Here is an 18,741-nt window from a genome sequence, read left to right as displayed (position 1 = left end):
AACTGCAAGTATTTCTGCCATTGCAGATCTCTTTCACAAGAATGTTTACTGTAATTGCACACTAGAGAGTCCATGAAAATCCACTATCTCTGACCATTGAATTCCTGCCATGCAACCTTGATTTTGATTGCTGGTTGTGAGAGGTTTGTTAATTGGAAGCTCCACAACTGAAGCAGTAATTCCAGTCTTTTATTTGTCGTGACAGAGAGAGCCTGCTGGAGTGCCTGTGCTGATAATTGCCAATAAGAGAAAGAGAATATAAGGTATTGTGTCCAAACACAGATACAGCCTGAGGTGTGTGCTGCTCAGCAGACACAGCAAGAGCCCCAGAGAACACCTAGAGACTCTATTCTATTCAACAACTCATGTGGTGTCTGGCTTTTGTTCTCCTAGGGAAAATGACTGTCCTGGTTGGTTTGTGCAACACCACCACTGATTGGCCACAATGTCTTTTACTGAGATAAGCAGATAAGCCAATCCACAAAAATTCCCTGTGAATCACAGTGTGAGAAAAGGAGAGCGAGAGAGATGGAAGGAGCATGCCTCGTGTAATACCAGTAATGAGTCAGAAACACAGAGACAATCACAAAGAAACAGTGGGGGACCCTAAGAGGAAAGAGTGACAATCAATACATACACTGCTATGACTTCTTCTCCAACCCGGCTGTAACAACCCCATGTCTGAATATACTCATGTTGACTAAAGATGTCTCACAGCTCCAGACAACATTATGTTGGACAGAAGCTTTGAAAGGCAAAGAACAGCATCATTGTCTCTCCCAATAGCTCTGTAAAAACATAAAACCATACAAACCTGGACAGAGACCGAGAGCCTGGAGTCTGAGGTTGTCGTTCTCATACACCTTCACAGACATGTGGGCAGTGGACCCTTTAATAACACTAAGTACAACATGGACTAATAGAATCTCTGTACTATTCACAGAAAGAGGCCATGTTCATTCGAGGACTGAATGGTACAGAGGAGCCTCAAGCTACAGCATCGATACCTGCCTTCCTGAAAAAATGACTCATCTTGCTTCTGAGTCGCTTGAGTATAGTGTGGAAACACACACACACACACACACACACACACACACACACACACACACACACACACACACACACACACACACACACACACACACACACACACACACACACAGGCTGACTTCTGCCCTTAGACACACATACCCACACACACACACTCACACTGTATAAACGCATTCAAACCCTGTTGCTTCAGCCACTTAATATTCCCCCAGACGATGAGTTTCCATAGGCCAGAGCACAACAAACAAACAGAGAGAAACACAAACAAACAAACAAGCCCAATCTGTTTTCTCAGCTGTGGGCTCTGCATGGTGAGTGGGCAAAGGGTGGGGTGGGGGCTGACAGAGCCAATGGAAATTTGATCTGAGAGCCTGGAGGAGTGTGTGAAGAGTGTGTGAGCAGTGTGTGTGGACTGCTAATGTGTGGTTTTGGTCCTGTCATTAGCATGCTGGAGGGCGGGCCTGAAAAACACAACCACGGGGAGAAAACTCTACCAGAACCACCACAGCAACCACTGATGGGGTCTGTCCAGACACACACACAAACCCGCATGTAGAAACATGTCACATACGCACACACAGCTACCGGGTTGCAAAGCTACTGGTAATTTACCAAAGTTATCAGAATCTTTGGTAATTTAGGTAACTAACAGGTAATCAAAGGCAATCTATGATAACTTTGGTAATTTATACTTGAACAATAAATAAAATAAAAAACATATCTAGTATTAATTTTGGATATATGTGTCTACATTGACCATGAGTTTCTAGTGGATAGACCAAATGGTTCAAGAGAAACTAGCCTAACTAATGAAAAAAGCATCTAATCAAGTATGGCTTTATTTTTTAAATAACAGAAAACGTTTTCACAACTGCCAACAGTTTGTCTCCAAAAACATTTACAACAAAGACAAATTGACGTAGTCAAATAAATGAAAGTGTGTAAAGACTATGAAGGATATTTCATGTGGTAACCCTCATATTAAACACCAATGGTATTCACTAAGTTGCTGATTTATATTTAGGATCATGTTTCACAGCTTTATCATTATATACACTACAGTTCAAAAGTTTGGGGTCACTTTTAGAAATGTCCTTGTTTTTGAAGGCAAAACGCATTTTCTGTCCGTTAAAATAACATCAAATTGATCAGAAGTACAGTGTAGACATTGTTAATGTTGTAAATGACTATTGTAGCTGGAAATGGCAGATTTTATATGGAATATCTACATCGGCGTACAGAGGCCCATTATCAGCAACCATCACTCCTATTTTCCAACGGCACGTTGTGTTAGCTAATCCAAGTTTATAATTTTAAAAGGCTAATAGATCATTAGAAATCCCTTTTGCAACTATGTTAGCACAGCTGAAAAATGTTGTCCTGTTTAAAGAAGCAATAAAACTGGCCTTCTTTAGACTAGTTGAGTATCTGGAGCATCAGCATTTGTGGGTATATATATATATATATATATATACATATATCTTATTTGATTTCTTTATATAGTCTCCATGTGTTAATTCTTAGGGCTGCAATCCCATTGACGGGATGTTATGACAACAGCCAGTGAAAGTGCAGGGCGCCAAATTCAAAACAACAGAAATCTCATAATTAAAATTCCTCAAACATACATGTATCTTATACCGTTTTAAAGGTAATCTTGTTGTTAATCCCACCACAGTGTCCAATTTCAAATAGGCTTTACAGCGAAAGCACCACAAACGATTATGTTAGGTGACCACCAACTCACAGAAAAACCCAGCCATTTTTCCAGCCAAAGAGAGGAGTCACAAAAAGCACAAATAGAGATAACATTAATCACTAACCTTAGATGATCTACGTCAGATGACACTTAGAGGACTTCATGTTACACAATACATGTATGTTTTGTTTGATCAATTTCATATTTATATAAAAATATCTGAGTTTACATTGGCGTGTTACATTCCCTAGTTCCAAAAACATCCAGTGCTTTTGCATAGCCACATCAATTCAACAGAAATACTCATCATAAATGTAGATGAAAATACAAGTTATACACATGGAATTATAGATATACCTCTCCTTAATGCAACCGCGATGTCAGATTTCAAAAGAACTTTACGGAAAAAGCAAACCATGCAATAATCTGAGACGGCGCTCAGAAAATAAATCAAATTATCCGCCATGTTGGAGTCAACAGAAATTAGAAATAACATTATAAATATTCCCTTACCTCTGATGATATTCATCAGAATGCACTCCCAGGAATCCTAGTTCCACAATAAATGCTTGATTTGTTCGATAATGTCCATTATTTATGTCGTTTAGTACACAAATCGCGTTTAGTACACATATCCAAACTCTCGTGCAGGTCCATCCGAACGTGGGACAAAAACTTCATAAAGTTATATTACAGGTTTAAGAAACTTGTCAAACTAAGTATAGAATCAATCTTTAGGATGTTGTTATCATAAATCTTCAATAAAGTTCCAACTGGAGAATTCCTTTGTCTGTAGAGAAGCCATGGAACGCAGGTCGCTATCATGTGAATTGCGCATGACCAGCCCTTGGCTCTCTGCCAGACACCTGGCTCATTCAGCTCCCATTCAGCTTCACAACACAGTAGAAGCCTCATTCAAGTTTCTAAAGACGGTTGACATCTAGTGGAAGCCCTAGGAAGTGCAACTTCATCCATATCCCACTGTGAATTCAATAGGGGCTGGGTTGAAAATCGACCAATCTCAGATGTCTCACTTCCTGTTTGTATTTCTTCTCAGGTTTTTGCCTGCCATAGGAGTTCTGTTATACTCACAGACATCATTCAAACAGTTTTAGAAGCTTCAGCGTGTTTTCTATCCAATACTAATAATAATATGCATACATTAGCAACTGGGACTGAGGAGCAGGCCGTTTACTCTGGTCACCTTTCATCCAAGCTACTCAATACTGCCCCTGCAGCCATAAGTATTTTTAAGGCCACACAGATGGCCAAATAAAACTTACAGACACCTTTTATAATCTGATGTACCCCAAAAGGCCACTAGACGTCATGGAATAATTTTTTTACTTCTAAGTTACCAACATTCTAGTAGTTTACTGGTAAACTTAGAAAGTTTCCAACAATATATCCTTCATCACGCACACACACACACACACACGCACGCACACACACACACACAGACATCTCCAGGCTGGCTCCCAGCTGCTCTCTCCCTACAGCTGTCTGTGGAGAAAAACTCAACTTCACCCACACGCTAACCTCAGAGTTCATCTTCATCTGGTGGAAGTCTGTCAAAAACACCAGTCATGTCTTTCTTGTTGAAGAACAGACCAGTAAATATAAAGTTATCTTCGTCAACCATGAGCAGTAAAACCCAAGAGCAGAGAAGGTTCTCAACAGGTAACTCATCAAGTGAGAGTCTAGTAGTGCTAATTGACTTAATACTGACTGTGAGTGAAGATGCTCTCTCTTTCTTAACTGGTAGGTGACTAAAACAAGGAACTTCTCAGGCTCCAACACCAGGCTCCAACACCAGGCTCCAACACCAGGCTCCAACACCAGGATCTAACACCAGGATCTAACACCAGGATCTAACATCAGGATCTAACATCAGGCTCCACTCAGTTTCTAACACCAGGTGCTAATACCAGGCGCTAACACCAGGCACTAACACCAGGCACTAACACCAGGCACTAACACCAGGTACTAACACCAGGATCTAACACCAGGCTCCTCCCATGCCCTAATACCAGGCTCTAACACCAGGCTCCTCTCAGGCTTTAACATCAGGCTCCTCTCAGGCTCTAACACCATGTTCTAACACCAGGTTCTAACACCAGGTTCCTCTCAGGTTCTAACACCAGGCTCCTCTCAGACTCTAACACCAGGCTCTAACATCAGGCTCTAACACCAGGCTCTAACACCAGGCTTTAACACCAGGCTCTAACATCAGGCTCCTCTCAGTCTCTAACACCAGGCTCCAACACCAGGCTCCAACACCAGGCTCCAACACCAGGCTCCAACACCAGGCTCCAACACCAGGCTCCAACACCAGGTTCTAACACCATGTTCTAACACAGGCTCCTCTCAGGCTTTAACACCAGGCTCCTCTCGGGCTCTAACACCAGGTTCTAACACCAGGCTCCTCTCAGGCTCTCACCAGCCTCTAACACCAGGATCTAACACCAGGTTCTAACACCAGGCTCACCTCAGGTTCTAACACCAGGCTCTAACATCAGGCTCTAACATCAGGCTCTAACACCAGGCTCTAACACCAGGCTTTAACACCAGGCTCTAACATCAGGCTCCTCTCAGTCTCTAACACCAGGCTCCAACACCAGGCTCCAACACCAGGCTCCAACACCAGGCTCCAACACCAGGTTCTAACACCATGTTCTAACACAAGGCTCCTCTTTAACACCAGGCTCCTAACACCAGGTTCTAACACCAGGCTCCTCTCAGGCTCTAACACCAGCCTCACCAGGATCTAACACCAGGTTCTAACACCAGGCTCACCTCAAACACCAGGCTCTAACATCAGGCTCTAACATCAGGCTCTAACACCAGGCTCTAACACCAGGTTCTAACACCAGGTTCTAAGACCAGCCTCTTCTCAGGTTCTAACACCAGGCTCCTCTCAGGCTCTAACATCAGGCTCTAACACCAGGCTCCTCTCAGGCTCTAACACCAGGCTCCTCTCAGGATCTAACACCAGGCTCCTCTCATGCTCTAACACCAGGCTCCTCTCAGGCTTTAACACCAGGCTCTAACATTAGGCTCCTCTCAGGCTTTAACACCAGGCTCCTCTCAGTCTCTAACACCAGGTTCTACCACCAGGTTCCTCTCAGGTTCTAACACCAGGCTCCTCTCAGGCTCTAACATCAGGCTCTAACACCAGGCTCTAACACCAGGCTCTAACACCAGGCTTTAACACCAGGCTCTAACATTAGGCTCCTCTCAGACTTTATCATCAGGGTCCTTTCAGGCTCTAACACCAGGTTCTAACACCAGGTTCTAAGACCAGGCTCTTCTCAGGTTCTAACACCAGGCTCCTCTCAGGCTCTAACATCAGGGTCTAACACCAGGCTCTAACACCAGGCTCCTCTCAGGCTCTAACACCAGGCTCCTCTCAGGATCTAACACCAGGCTCCTCTCATGCTCTAACACCAGGCTCCTCTCAGGCTTTAACACCATGCTCTAACATTAGGCTCCTCTCAGACTTTAACATCAGGGCCATTTCAGGCTCTAACACCATGTTTTAACACCAGGTTCTAACACCAGGCTCTTCTCAGGTTCTAACGCCAGGCTCTAACATTAGGCTCCTCTTAGGCTTTAACACCAGGCTCTAACATTAGGCTCCTCTCAGGTTCTAACACCAGGCTCTAACATTAGGCTCCTCTCAGGCTTTAACACCAGGCTCCTCTCAGTCTCTAACACCAGGTTCTAACACCAGGTTCTAACACCAGGCTCCTCTCAGGTTCTAACACCAGGCTCTAACATTACGCTCCTCTCAGGCTTTAACACCAGGCTCCTCTCAGGGTCTAACACCAGGCTCTAACACCAGGTTCTAACACCAGGCTCCTCTCAGGTTCTAACACCAGGCTCTAACATTAGGCTCCTCTCAAGTTCTAACACCAGGCTCTAACACCAGGCTCCTCTCACGCGTTAACACCAGGCTCTAACATTAGGCTCCTCTCAGGCTTTAACACCAGGCTCCAACACCAGGCTCCAACACCAGGTTCTAACACCATGTTCTAACACAAGGCTCCTCTCAGCCTTTAACACCAGGCTCCTCTCGGGCTCTAACACCAGGTTCTAACACCAGGCTCCTCTCAGGCTCTAACACCAGCCTCTAACACCAGGATCTAACACCAGGCTCTAACACCAGGCTCTAACACCAGGCTCACCTCCGGTTCTAACACCAGGCTCTAACATCAGGCTCTAACACCAGGCTCTAACACCAGGCTCTAACACCAGGCTCTAACATTAGGCTCCTCTCAGACTTTAACATCAGGCTACTCTCATTCTCTAACACCAGGTTCTAACACCAGGCTCCTCTCATTCTTTAACAACAGGCTCCAACACCAGGCTCCTCTCAGGATGTAACACCAGAATTCTCTTAGGTTCTAACACCAGGATCTAACACCAGGCTCCTCTCAAGTGGTAACACCAGGTATCTAACACCAGGCTCTAACACCAGGCTCCTCTCAGGCACTAACACCAGGCTCCTCTCATGCTCTAACACCAGGCTCCTCTCAGGCTTTAACACCATGCTCTAACATTAGGCTCCTCTCAGACTTTAACATCAGGGCCATTTCAGGCTCTAACACCATGTTTTAACACCAGGTTCTAACACCAGGCTCTTCTCAGGTTCTAACGCCAGGCTCTAACATTAGGCTCCTCTTAGGCTTTAACACCAGGCTCTAACATTAGGCTCCTCTCAGGTTCTAACACCAGGCTCTAACATTAGGCTCCTCTCAGGCTTTAACACCAGGCTCCTCTCAGTCTCTAACACCAGGTTCTAACACCAGGCTCCTCTCAGGTTCTAACACCAGGCTCTAACATTACGCTCCTCTCAGGCTTTAACACCAGGCTCCTCTCAGGGTCTAACACCAGGCTCTAACACCAGGTTCTAACACCAGGCTCCTCTCAGGTTCTAACACCAGGCTCTAACATTAGGCTCCTCTCAAGTTCTAACACCAGGCTCTAACACCAGGCTCCTCTCGTGTGTTAACACCAGGCTCTAACATTAGGCTCCTCTCAGGCTTTAACACCAGGCTCCAACACCAGGCTCCAACACCAGGTTCTAACACCATGTTCTAACACAAGGCTCCTCTCAGCCTTTAACACCAGGCTCCTCTCGGGCTCTAACACCAGGTTCTAACACCAGGCTCCTCTCAGGCTCTAACACCAGCCTCTAACACCAGGATCTAACACCAGGCTCTAACACCAGGCTCACCTCCGGTTCTAACACCAGGCTCTAACATCAGGCTCTAACACCAGGCTCTAACACTAGGCTCTAACACCAGGCTCTAACATTAGGCTCCTCTCAGACTTTAACATCAGGCTACTCTCATTCTCTAACACCAGGTTCTAACACCAGGCTCCTCTCATTCTTTAACAACAGGCTCCAACACCAGGCTCCTCTCAGGATGTAACACCAGAATTCTCTTAGGTTCTAACACCAGGATCTAACACCAGGCTCCTCTCAAGTGGTAACACCAGGTATCTAACACCAGGCTCTAACACCAGGCTCCTCTCAGGCACTAACACCAGGCTCCTCTCAAGCTGTAACACCAGGCTCCTCTCAGGCTCTAACACCTGGCTCCTCTCAGGTTTTAACACCAGGTTCTAACACCAGGCTCCTCTCAGGCTTTAACACCAGGCTCCTCTCAGGCTCTAACACCAGCTTCTAACACCAGGCTCTAACATTAGGCTCCTCTCAGACTTTAACATCAGGGCCCTTTCAGGCTCTAACACCATGTTTTAACGGCAGGTTCTAACACCAGGCTCTTCTCAGGTTCTAACGCCAGGCTCTAACATTAGGCTCCTCTTAGGCTTTAACACCAGGCTCTAACATTAGGCTCCTCTCAGGTTCTAACACCAGGCTCTAACATTAGGCTCCTCTCAGGCTTTAACACCAGGCTCCTCTCAGTCTCTAACACCAGGTTCTAACACCAGGCTCCTCTCAGGTTCTAACACCAGGCTCTAACATTACGCTCCTCTCAGGCTTTAACACCAGGCTCCTCTCAGGGTCTAACACCAGGCTCTAACACCAGGTTCTAACACCAGGCTCCTCTCAGGTTCTAACACCAGGCTCTAACATTAGGCTCCTCTCAAGTTCTAACACCAGGCTCTAACACCAGGCTCCTCTCATGCTTTAACACCAGGCTCTAACATTAGGCTCCTCTCAGGCTTTAACACCAGGCTCCAACACCAGGCTCCAACACCAGGCTCCAACACCAGGCTCCAACACCAGGCTCCAACACCAGGCTCCAACACCAGGTTCTAACACCATGTTCTAACACAAGGCTGCTCTCAGGCTTTAACACCAGGCTCCTCTCGGTCTCCAACACCAGGTTCTAACACCAGGCTCCTCTCAGGCTCTAACACCAGCCTCTAACACCAGGATCTAACACCAGGTTCTAACACCAGGCTCCTCAGGCTCTAACACCAGGCTCACCTCAGGTTCTAACACCAGGCTCTAACATCAGGCTCTAACACCAGGCTCTAACACCAGGCTCTAACACCAGGCTCTAACACCAGGCTCTAACATTAGGCTCCTCTCAGACTTTAACATCAGGCTACTCTCATGCTCTAACACCAGGTTCTAACACCAGGCTCCTCTCATTCTTTAACAACAGGCTCCAACACCAGGCTCCTCTCAGGATGTAACACCAGAATTCTCTTAGGTTCTAACACCAGGCTCCTCTCAGGCACTAATGCCAGGCTCCTCTCAAGTGGTAACACCAGGTATCTAACACCAGGCTCTAACACCAGGCTCTAACACCAGGCTCCTCTCAGGCACTAACACCAGGCTCCTCTCAAGCTGTAACACCAGGCTCCTCTCAGGCTCTAACACCTGGCTCCTCTCAGGTTTTAACACCAGGTTCTAACACCAGGCTCCTCTCAGGCTTTAACACCAGGCTCCTCTCAGGCTCTAACACCAGCTTCTAACACCAGGCTCCTCTCAGGCTCTAACACTAGCCTCTAACACCAGGATCTAACACCAGGCTCTAACACCAGGCTCCTCTCAGGTTCTAACACCAGGCTCTAACACCAGGCTCTAACACCAGGCTCCTCTCATGCTCTAACACCAGGCTCTAACATTAGGCTCCTCTCAGACTTTAACATCAGGCTACTCTCATGCTCTAACACCAGGTTTTAACACCAGGCTCCTCTCATTCTTTAACAACAGTCTCTAACACCAGGCTACTCTCAGGATGTAACACCAGAATTCTCTTAGGTTCTAACACCAGGATCTAACACCAGGCTCCTCTCAGGCACTAACGCCAGGCTCCTCTCAAGTGGTAACACCAGGTATCTAACACCAGGCTCTAACACCAGGCTCCTCTCAAGCTGTAACACCAGGCTCCTCTCAGGCTCTAACACCTGGCTCCTCTCAGGTTTTAACACCAGGCTCCTCTCAGGATGTAACACCAGAATTCTCTTAGGTTCTAACACCAGGATCTAACACCAGGCTCCTCTCAGGCACTAACGCCAGGCTCCTCTCAAGTGGTGACACCAGGTATCTAACACCAGGCTCTAACGCCAGGCTCTAACACCAGGCTCTAACACCAGGCTCCTCTCAAGCTCAGGGTTGTTTATAGTTGTTTACAGTTGCCAGTCCAGTCCACTAGAACTTAACAAGAACCCAAGGACCTGTATGACTTATTGATCCCTCCCATGCCAAGAGGTGTAGCAGCAGGTGTACTAACATCCACCAGCCTCATAAAGAGACCAGACACCACGGGGCCAGCCTGGCCAGGTTAGACCTCCACCACCAACAGACGATAGGCTCTGGAATAGTGACTGATACTGTAATGACAGACAGGACCTCATCTGGAACTAAGTGGACCAACAGGAACCCTGAGAGATGAGTGAGTCAGGCCAAGGAGAGATGAGAGAGCTGCAAAAAGCAGGGAGGGCCTTGGACTTACTGACTGACAGGATCTTAAGAGTTGGCTGCTAATCTGTTATGGAGAACTGTGTGTTTTAAGTGTGTGTAATAAAGCTAAATCTGTCTTTAGGATTAACAAAATAAAATTATGAGCTGGTTTACTAAGGTAACACATACTTGATATTGTGTTATACAGGGTGGCAGGTAGCCTAGTGGTTAGAGCGTTGGGCCAGTAACCAAAAGGTTGCTAGATGGAATCACAGAGTTGACAAGATAAAAATCTGTCGTTCTGCCCCTGAACAAGGCAGCTAACCCACTGTTCCCCGGTAGGCTGTCATTGTAAATAAGATTTTGTTCTTAACTGACATGCCTAGTTAAATAAATAAATAAGCCCATATGGACTGGGAACCACCAAAAATGTAAATCAAATCATGTAATATAATCGTGTTTACAGTAGGGCTATCAGAACGTGAAGTATTTTTTGATGTGGTAGTGGCCATTATTATGAGATGTTGTGAGCATGTCTGAAGTGTGCAGTAAGAGTTCACGGGGTACATGTTCCAGTCTGATGGGGGTAAACAGGCAACTGTAGACAATGTGTGTGATCCCCAAACAGAACACCCAGAACACCGCCTGTTCATTAGCAGTGGAAGACGAACACACTCCTTTTCCAAGCCTCTCTCTCTGCTGAAAAACCTCAATCTAGCCTAATTGACAGCTTGAGTGGCTGCAGAAATCTGTGCTCTGTCAAGGCAATCTTTCTTTCATTTCGCACAGACAGGAAAGTCGGGCCCAAAACCAGACCGTGTTGGTAAAGGGCAGTACTCGGAATCTGAGACAGCAGTACTCGTGATTCCCAGTCTTTTGCTAAGAATACACACTACACGACTTCAAAAACAGCTCACATTTCGTGGTTTCCTTGTCCCAAATCTTTCATTCCGACCATCATCAACCCGAGGAAGTGGGTGCTCACATTACACGATGATGCCCTAGTTGATCCCACACTGCATTTCCTGGTTGCTGTAGGAAAGAAATGCCGGCACGCAAAAACTGTGAGCTGCTTCATTAGTGTTCACGCTATTATGTGTCGAAACATCAAAAAAGAGACGGAGGCGCAGAATATGGACTTAATATGAAATAATAATGATAACATGAAATTATCTTTTTGGTTTCTGTCATGGTAGGAGTCCTGGTAGGATGCGGATGTAATATTGGTGGTGTTTGTTTTGCATGGCCCGGTGCCCCAGGTGTGTGGCGATTTCAATTAAGGACCAAAGAGGAACTCGCCAATTGAAAAGGCAGCTGCGTTCTCTCCACAGCACCACCAATATGTCTTCCATCACCTCGGTCCACACGGTGCGTGTTGTTGTCGCTTTCCTCTTCGCCATCATTGTTTTGGTCTAACGTGCTGAACCCTCATTGGCTATTGGCAGCAGTCCTTGCCCAATCGCGTGGTAGCACTGCTCATAATACAAGATGCATGACCAAAATATCAAAATATTGGACATGTCAGATATCCGACAGGAGTCTGGAGAACGGAACAGCCATCATCGGTGCGTCCTTGACCCGCTCAAACTACACGAGTCCCGACGTACTGATCCTAGCCCAAGTTCATAGAACATTTGTTAGAACATTTGTTTTGCAGTGGCAATAACGTGGTGAATTCGTGGCAAAATTGTGTAATGTTTGCCTGCCATTACTGTGTCACTGTGAATTACGGCTGCCACCCTGCACAGACAGACGGACGGACAGACAGATGTGTGGAGGGACAGTAACAAGCAATGTAACTCACATGGTAGGAGGCCCTCTCCTCTCTGTCCAGGGGTCTGGTGACAAACATCTTGCCGTGCACAGGGTCAATGTTGTACACGTCAATGGGAGGCTGGTCCGCCCCTGCTCCAGTGATGCTGTAGCGGATCCCTTTCTCCAGGTCCTGGTCCGAGCGGATCTGGCAGAGGGAGATATAAACACTATGTATTAAACGTTGTATGAGACAAGCACGGCTCAGAAAGGGTACAGGGCGATATTTGTAGTCCTTTGTAGCTCAGTTGGTAGAGCCTTTTACTTGTAATGCCAGGGTAGTGGGATCGATTCCCGGGACAACTCATACGTTGAATGTTTGCACACGACTATAAGTCACATTGGATAAAAGCATCTGCAGCACGACATAGAATATCACCCTGTGTTGTTTTGACTTATCCGACAGTTTAGATTGAATGAGAGCCTCAAGGTTCCAAGGTTGGTCATGAAGATTCAAGTGAGTCACAATCTAAAACTGTCAAGAGCACTTGACAGGGAATATGATGAAATGTATGATACTAAAGAAGATGTACAGTGAGGCATGCATCTGCTCTGATCAGCCTAACACTTCGTTACAAAGAAGCCCTTTGAGGACTGAACTCAAAGGAAGAGTTGGTAAATGTGCAAGTTAGAGCTAAAGTGCAAAAGAGAAATCTGTCTGCTTGTGATAATTGGTTCTGAGAGGTGTAGCGCAGGTGAGATGGCATAGTGAAGATTAGATTTCATCTACTTTTAAGTGGTGGAAAGTTTAGACAATTTTCTCTCAATTTGCATATGTTTTTTTTAGTGCAAACTGTTTGTGTTTTTACGTTTAGAGATTTTTTTTTTTTTGTCTCTGAGGGGATTGAACCATCTCCACGGTAACAAGTCGGGAGGAGTAATCACATATTCAAATTGTAAAAATAAATCCTCTCTCTCCTATGCAATTTTCCTGGTCTGTGGAGGCTGGAAATCATGCGTGAAAATGAAATTACTTCATCTGACGACCGGCAACTGGCTTTTGCATAAAACATTTCTCTGTTTGAACATGATACCCTTCTCTTAATTTCCTACACATCCATCTTAAATTCACTCACTACCTGCCACAGCAATCTCTTTTCCATGAGCTTCCATTGTCGTCTTTCCCCTTTGCAATCAATTCCAATAGGAGACATAATGGCTAATATACAGGTAACTGCCAAAATACAGGAAACACCAACATTTATTTATTTATTTATTTGACCTTTATTTAACCAGGTAGGCAAGTTGAGAACAAGTTCTCATTTACAATTGCGACCTGGCCAAGATAAAGCAAAGCAGTTCGACAGATACAACGACACAGAGTTACACATGGAGTAAAACAAACATACAGTCAATAATACAGTATAAACAAGTCTATATACAATGTGAGCAAATGAGGTGAGAAGGGAGGTAAAGGCAAAAAAGGCCATGGTGGCAAAGTAAATACAATATAGCAAGTAAAACACTGGAATGGTAGTTTTGCAATGGAAGAATGTGCAAAGTAGATATAAAAATAATGGGGTGCAAAGGAGCAAAATAAATAAATAAATAAAAATTAAATGCAGTTGGGAAAGAGGTAGTTGTTTGGGCTAAATTATAGGTGGGCTATGTACAGGTGCAGTAATCTGTGAGCTGCTCTGACAGTTGGTGCTTAAAGCTAGTGAGGGAGATAAGTGTTTCCAGTTTCAGAGATTTTTGTAGTTTGTTCCAGTCATTGGCAGCAGAGAACTGGAAGGAGAGGCGGCCAAAGAAAGAATTGGTTTTGGGGGTGACTAGAGAGATATACCTGCTGGAGCGTGTGCTACAGGTGGGAGATGCTATGGTGACCAGCGAGCTGAGATAAGGGGGGACTTTACCTAGCAGGGTCTTGTAGATGACATGGAGCCAGTGGGTTTGGCAATGAGTATGAAGCGAGGGCCAGCCAACGAGAGCGTACAGGTCGCAATGGTGGGTAGTATTTTGGGCTTTGGTGACAAAACGGATTGCACTGTGATAGACTGCATCCAATTTGTTGAGTAGGGTATTGGAGGCTATTTTGTAAATGACATCGCCAAAGTCGAGGATTGGTAGGATGGTCAGTTTTACAAGGGTATGTTTGGCAGCATGAGTGAAGGATGCTTTGTTGCGAAATAGGAAGCCAATTCTAGATATAACTTTGGATTGGAGATGTTTGATATGGGTCTGGAAGGAGAGTTTACAGTCTAACCAGACACCTAAGTATTTGTAGTTGTCCACGTATTCTAAGTCAGAGTCGTCCAGAGTAGTGATGTTGGACAGGCGGGTAGGTGCAGGTAGCGATCGGTTGAAGAGCATGCATTTAGTTTTACTTGTATTTAAGAGCAATTGGAGGCCACGGAAGGAGAGTTGTATGGCATTGAAGCTTGCCTGGAGGGTTGTTAACACAGTGTCCAAAGAAGGGCCGGAAGTATACAGAATGGTGTCGTCTGCGTAGAGGTGGATCAGAGACTCACCAGCAGCAAGAGCGACCTCATTGATGTATACAGAGAAGAGAGTCGGTCCAAGAATTGAACCCTGTGGCACCCCCATAGAGACTGCCAGAGGTCCGGACAGCAGACCCTCCGATTTGACACACTGAACTCTATCAGAGAAGTAGTTGGTGAACCAGGCGAGGCAATCATTTGAGAAACCAAGGCTGTCGAGTCTGCCGATGAGGATGTGGTGATTGACAGAGTCGAAAGCCTTGGCCAGATCAATGAATACGGCTGCACAGTAATGTTTCTTATCGATGGCGGTTAAGATATCGTTTAGGACCTTGAGCGTGGCTGAGGTGCACCCATGACCAGCTCTGAAACCAGATTGCATAGCAGAGAAGGTATGGTGAGATTCGAAATGGTCGGTAATCTGTTTGTTGACTTGGCTTTCGAAGACCTTAGAAAGGCACGGTAGGATAGATATAGGTCTGTAGCAGTTTGGGTCAAGAGTGTCCCCCCTTTGAAGAGGGGGATGACCGCAGCTGCTTTCCAATCTTTGGGAATCTCAGACGACACGAAAGAGAGGTTGAACAGGCTAGTAATAGGGGTGGCAACAATTTCGGCAGATAATTTTAGAAAGAAAGGGTCCAGATTGTCTAGCCCGGCTGATTTGTAGGGGTCCAGATTTTGCAGCTCTTTCAGAACATCAGCTGAATGGATTTGGGAGAAGGAGAAATGGGGAAGGCTTGGGCGAGTTGCTGTTGGGGGTGCAGTGCTGTTGACCGGGGTAGGAGTAGCCAGGTGGAAAGCATGGCCAGCCGTAGAAAAATGCTTGTTGAAATTCTCAATTATGGTGGATTTATCAGTGGTGACAGTGTTTCCTATCTTCAGTGCAGTGGGCAGCTGGGAGGAGGTGTTCTTATTCTCCATGGACTTTACAGTGTCCCAGAACTTTTTGGAGTTAGTGATGCAGGAAGCAAATTTCTGCTTGAAAAAGCTAGCCTTGGCTTTTCTAACTGCCTGTGTATAATGGTTTCTAGCTTCCCTGAACAGCTGCATATCACGGGGGCTGTTCGATGCTAATGCAGAACGCCATAGGATGTTTTTGTGTTGGTTAAGGGCAGTCAGGTCTGGGGAGAACCAAGGGCTATATCTGTTCCTGGTTCTAAATTTCTTGAATGGGGCATGTTTATTTAAGATGGTTAGGAAGGCATTTAAAAAAATATATCCAGGCATCCTCTACTGACGGGATGAGATCAATATCCTTCCAGGATACCCCGGCCAGGTCGATTAGAAAGGCCTGCTCACAGAAGTGTTTCAGGGAGCGTTTTACAGTGATGAGTGGAAGTCGTTTGACCGCTGACCCATTACAGATGCAGGCAATGAGGCAGTGATCGCTGAGATCTTGGTTGAAGACAGCAGAGGTGTATTTAGAGGGGAAGTTGGTTAGGATAATATCTATGAGGGTGCCCGTGTTTAAGGCTTTGGGGAGGTACCTGGTAGGTTCATTGATAATTTGTGTGAGATTGAAGGCATCAAGTTTAGATTGTAGGATGGCTGGGGTGTTAAGCATGTTCCAGTTTAGGTCGCCTAGCAGCACGAACTCTGAAGATAGATGGGGGGCAATCAGTTCACATATGGTGTCCAGAGCACAGCTGGGGGCAGAGGGTGGTCTATAGCAGGCGGCAACGGTGAGAGACTTGTTTTTAGAGAGGTGGATTTTTAAAAGTAGAAGTTCAAATTGTTTGGGTACAGACCTGGATAGTAGGACAGAACTCTGCAGGCTATCTTTGCAGTAGATTGCAACACCGCCCCCTTTGGCAGTTCTATCTTGTCTGAAAATGTTGTAGTTTGGAATTAAAATTTCTGAATTTTTGGTGGTCTTCCTAAGCCAGGATTCAGACACAGCTAGAACATCCGGGTTGGCAGAGTGTGCTAAAGCAGTGAATAGAACAAACTTAGGGAGGAGGCTTCTAATGTTAACATGCATGAAACCAAGGCTATTACGGTTACAGAAGTTGTCAAAAGAGAGCGCCTGGGGAATAGGAGTGGAGCTAGGCACTGCAGGGCCTGGATTCACCTCTACATCGCCAGAGGAACATAGGAGGAGTAGAATAAGGGTACGGCTAAAAGCTATGAGAATTGGTCGTCTAGAACGTCTGGAACATAGAGTAAAAGGAGGTTTCTGGGGGCGGTAAAATAGCATCAAGGTATAATGTACAGACAAAGGTATGGTAGTATGTGAATACAGTGGAGGTAAACCTAGGTATTGAGTGATGAAGAGAGATATTGTCTCTAGAAACATCATTGAAACCAGGAGATGTCATTGCATGTGTGGGTGGTGGAACTAATAGGTTGGATAAGGTATAGTGAGCAGGACTAGAGGCTCTACAGTGAAATAAGCCAATAAACACTAACCAGAACAGCAATGGACAAGACATATTGACATTAAGGAGAGGCATGTTTAGTCGAGTGATCAAAAGGGTCCAGTGAGTGGAGAGGTTGGTTGGGGGTCACGGTGATTTAGACAGCTAGCCAGGCCATCGGTAGCAAGCTAGCATAGGATGGAGGTTTGTTGTTAGCCACCTCTTGCGTTCCGTCAGTAGATTAGTGGGGTTCCGTGTGGTAGAGGGGATTAATCCAAATCACACAACAACAACAAAAATAAAAACAATAGATATAGTTATAGAGGCCCAAGAAGAAAACATAATAATAATAAAAATAAATAAATTGTCCGATTGTCTATTCAGATAGCAGCCGGTAAGACAGCTAACGGTTAGCAGGCCGCAGATGGGCGTTCAGGTAACGTCGCGACGGAGGAGCCAGCCGGATCTCCTTCAGGTAGATAACGTCGGCAGTCCAGTTGTGAAGGCCCGGTGGGGCTCCGCGTAGGCAGTAAAACGGGTCCGGATAGGTGACTGCAGCCCAGGAGTGATTGATGGAACTCAGGAGTGATTGACGGAGCTGGCTAGCTCCGGAATAATTGATGTTTGCTCCGGAATCGACGAAGGCCGATAGTCACAACATAAAGTGTCTTAATAGGGCGATGGGCCACCATGAACCAGAACATCTTCAATGCTCCTTGGCATAGATTCTACAAGTGTCTGGAACTCTATTGGAGGGATGTGACACCATTCTTCCAATAGAAATTCCAACATTTGGCATAGGGTTTACATTGTTTTCATGCTCATCCAGCATTTTTATACATGATGGGATGTTAATTGCTTAGTAACTCAGGAACCACACCTGTGTGGAAGCATCTGCTTTCAGTATACCTTGCATCCCACATTTACTCAAGTGGTTCCATTATTTTGTCAGCTACCTGTACATGTGTTGTGTGTAATACTTCATCTTTCTGAGATCGTGTGTGGGCAGTAGGGCATTTTATTGCAGCCGTTATCTATCAAAGCACTCAGGCAACTCTGATCAGTGTGACTGACTGACTGGAAGCGCTGTTCTGTGATGATTACTCTCCCCATCTAATCAGACTTATTCCTCTCCACCCACAGACCCACATCTCTTGTCACACTGACTGGATGTGGCTACGCAACACTGGAATTTCAATCTCAAATGCGTTTCAGAGAGAGGATATGTAGAATAACAGATTGCTCACACATACTGCTTCCTTGTAATAATATCATCTCTATTAAGAGTTGAGCAATGTGCAGAGGCTGTATATTCTTCCCTATCCCAAAAAAACGCCAAATATATTAGTAAAACACACATTCTAGTTGTGGAAAGGTACAGAATTCTTTAACAGAGCGGGAATGTCTACATACAACAGCATTTCCCCCCTGTGTATAAATGAGGCAGCTCTGTAGGCACACATGTCTGTGTGTATTGAAATGTTTGACAGGTAA

At 45.6% G+C, this 18,741-nt stretch overlaps 1 protein-coding gene across 1 annotated transcript in view; it reads right to left on the bottom strand.

Moving 5' to 3' along the window:
* Window positions 1-18,741, bottom strand: part of LOC112254395 (cadherin-4) — a 264,955-nt gene that overhangs the window by 44,613 nt on the left and 201,601 nt on the right. Inside the window, exon 6 of the mRNA XM_024426954.2 lies at window positions 12,442-12,597. Within this exon, the coding sequence (XP_024282722.1) occupies window positions 12,442-12,597 (156 nt within the window). The remainder of the gene's footprint in view (window positions 1-12,441; window positions 12,598-18,741) is intronic.

The sequence above is a fragment of the Oncorhynchus tshawytscha genome, linkage group LG07 (assembly GCF_018296145.1).
Source record: "Oncorhynchus tshawytscha isolate Ot180627B linkage group LG07, Otsh_v2.0, whole genome shotgun sequence".
NCBI classification, from domain to species: Eukaryota; Metazoa; Chordata; class Actinopteri; order Salmoniformes; family Salmonidae; genus Oncorhynchus; species Oncorhynchus tshawytscha.
Note: the sequence above shows the minus strand (reverse complement) of the source record. Positions and strands in the feature narration are given on the sequence as shown.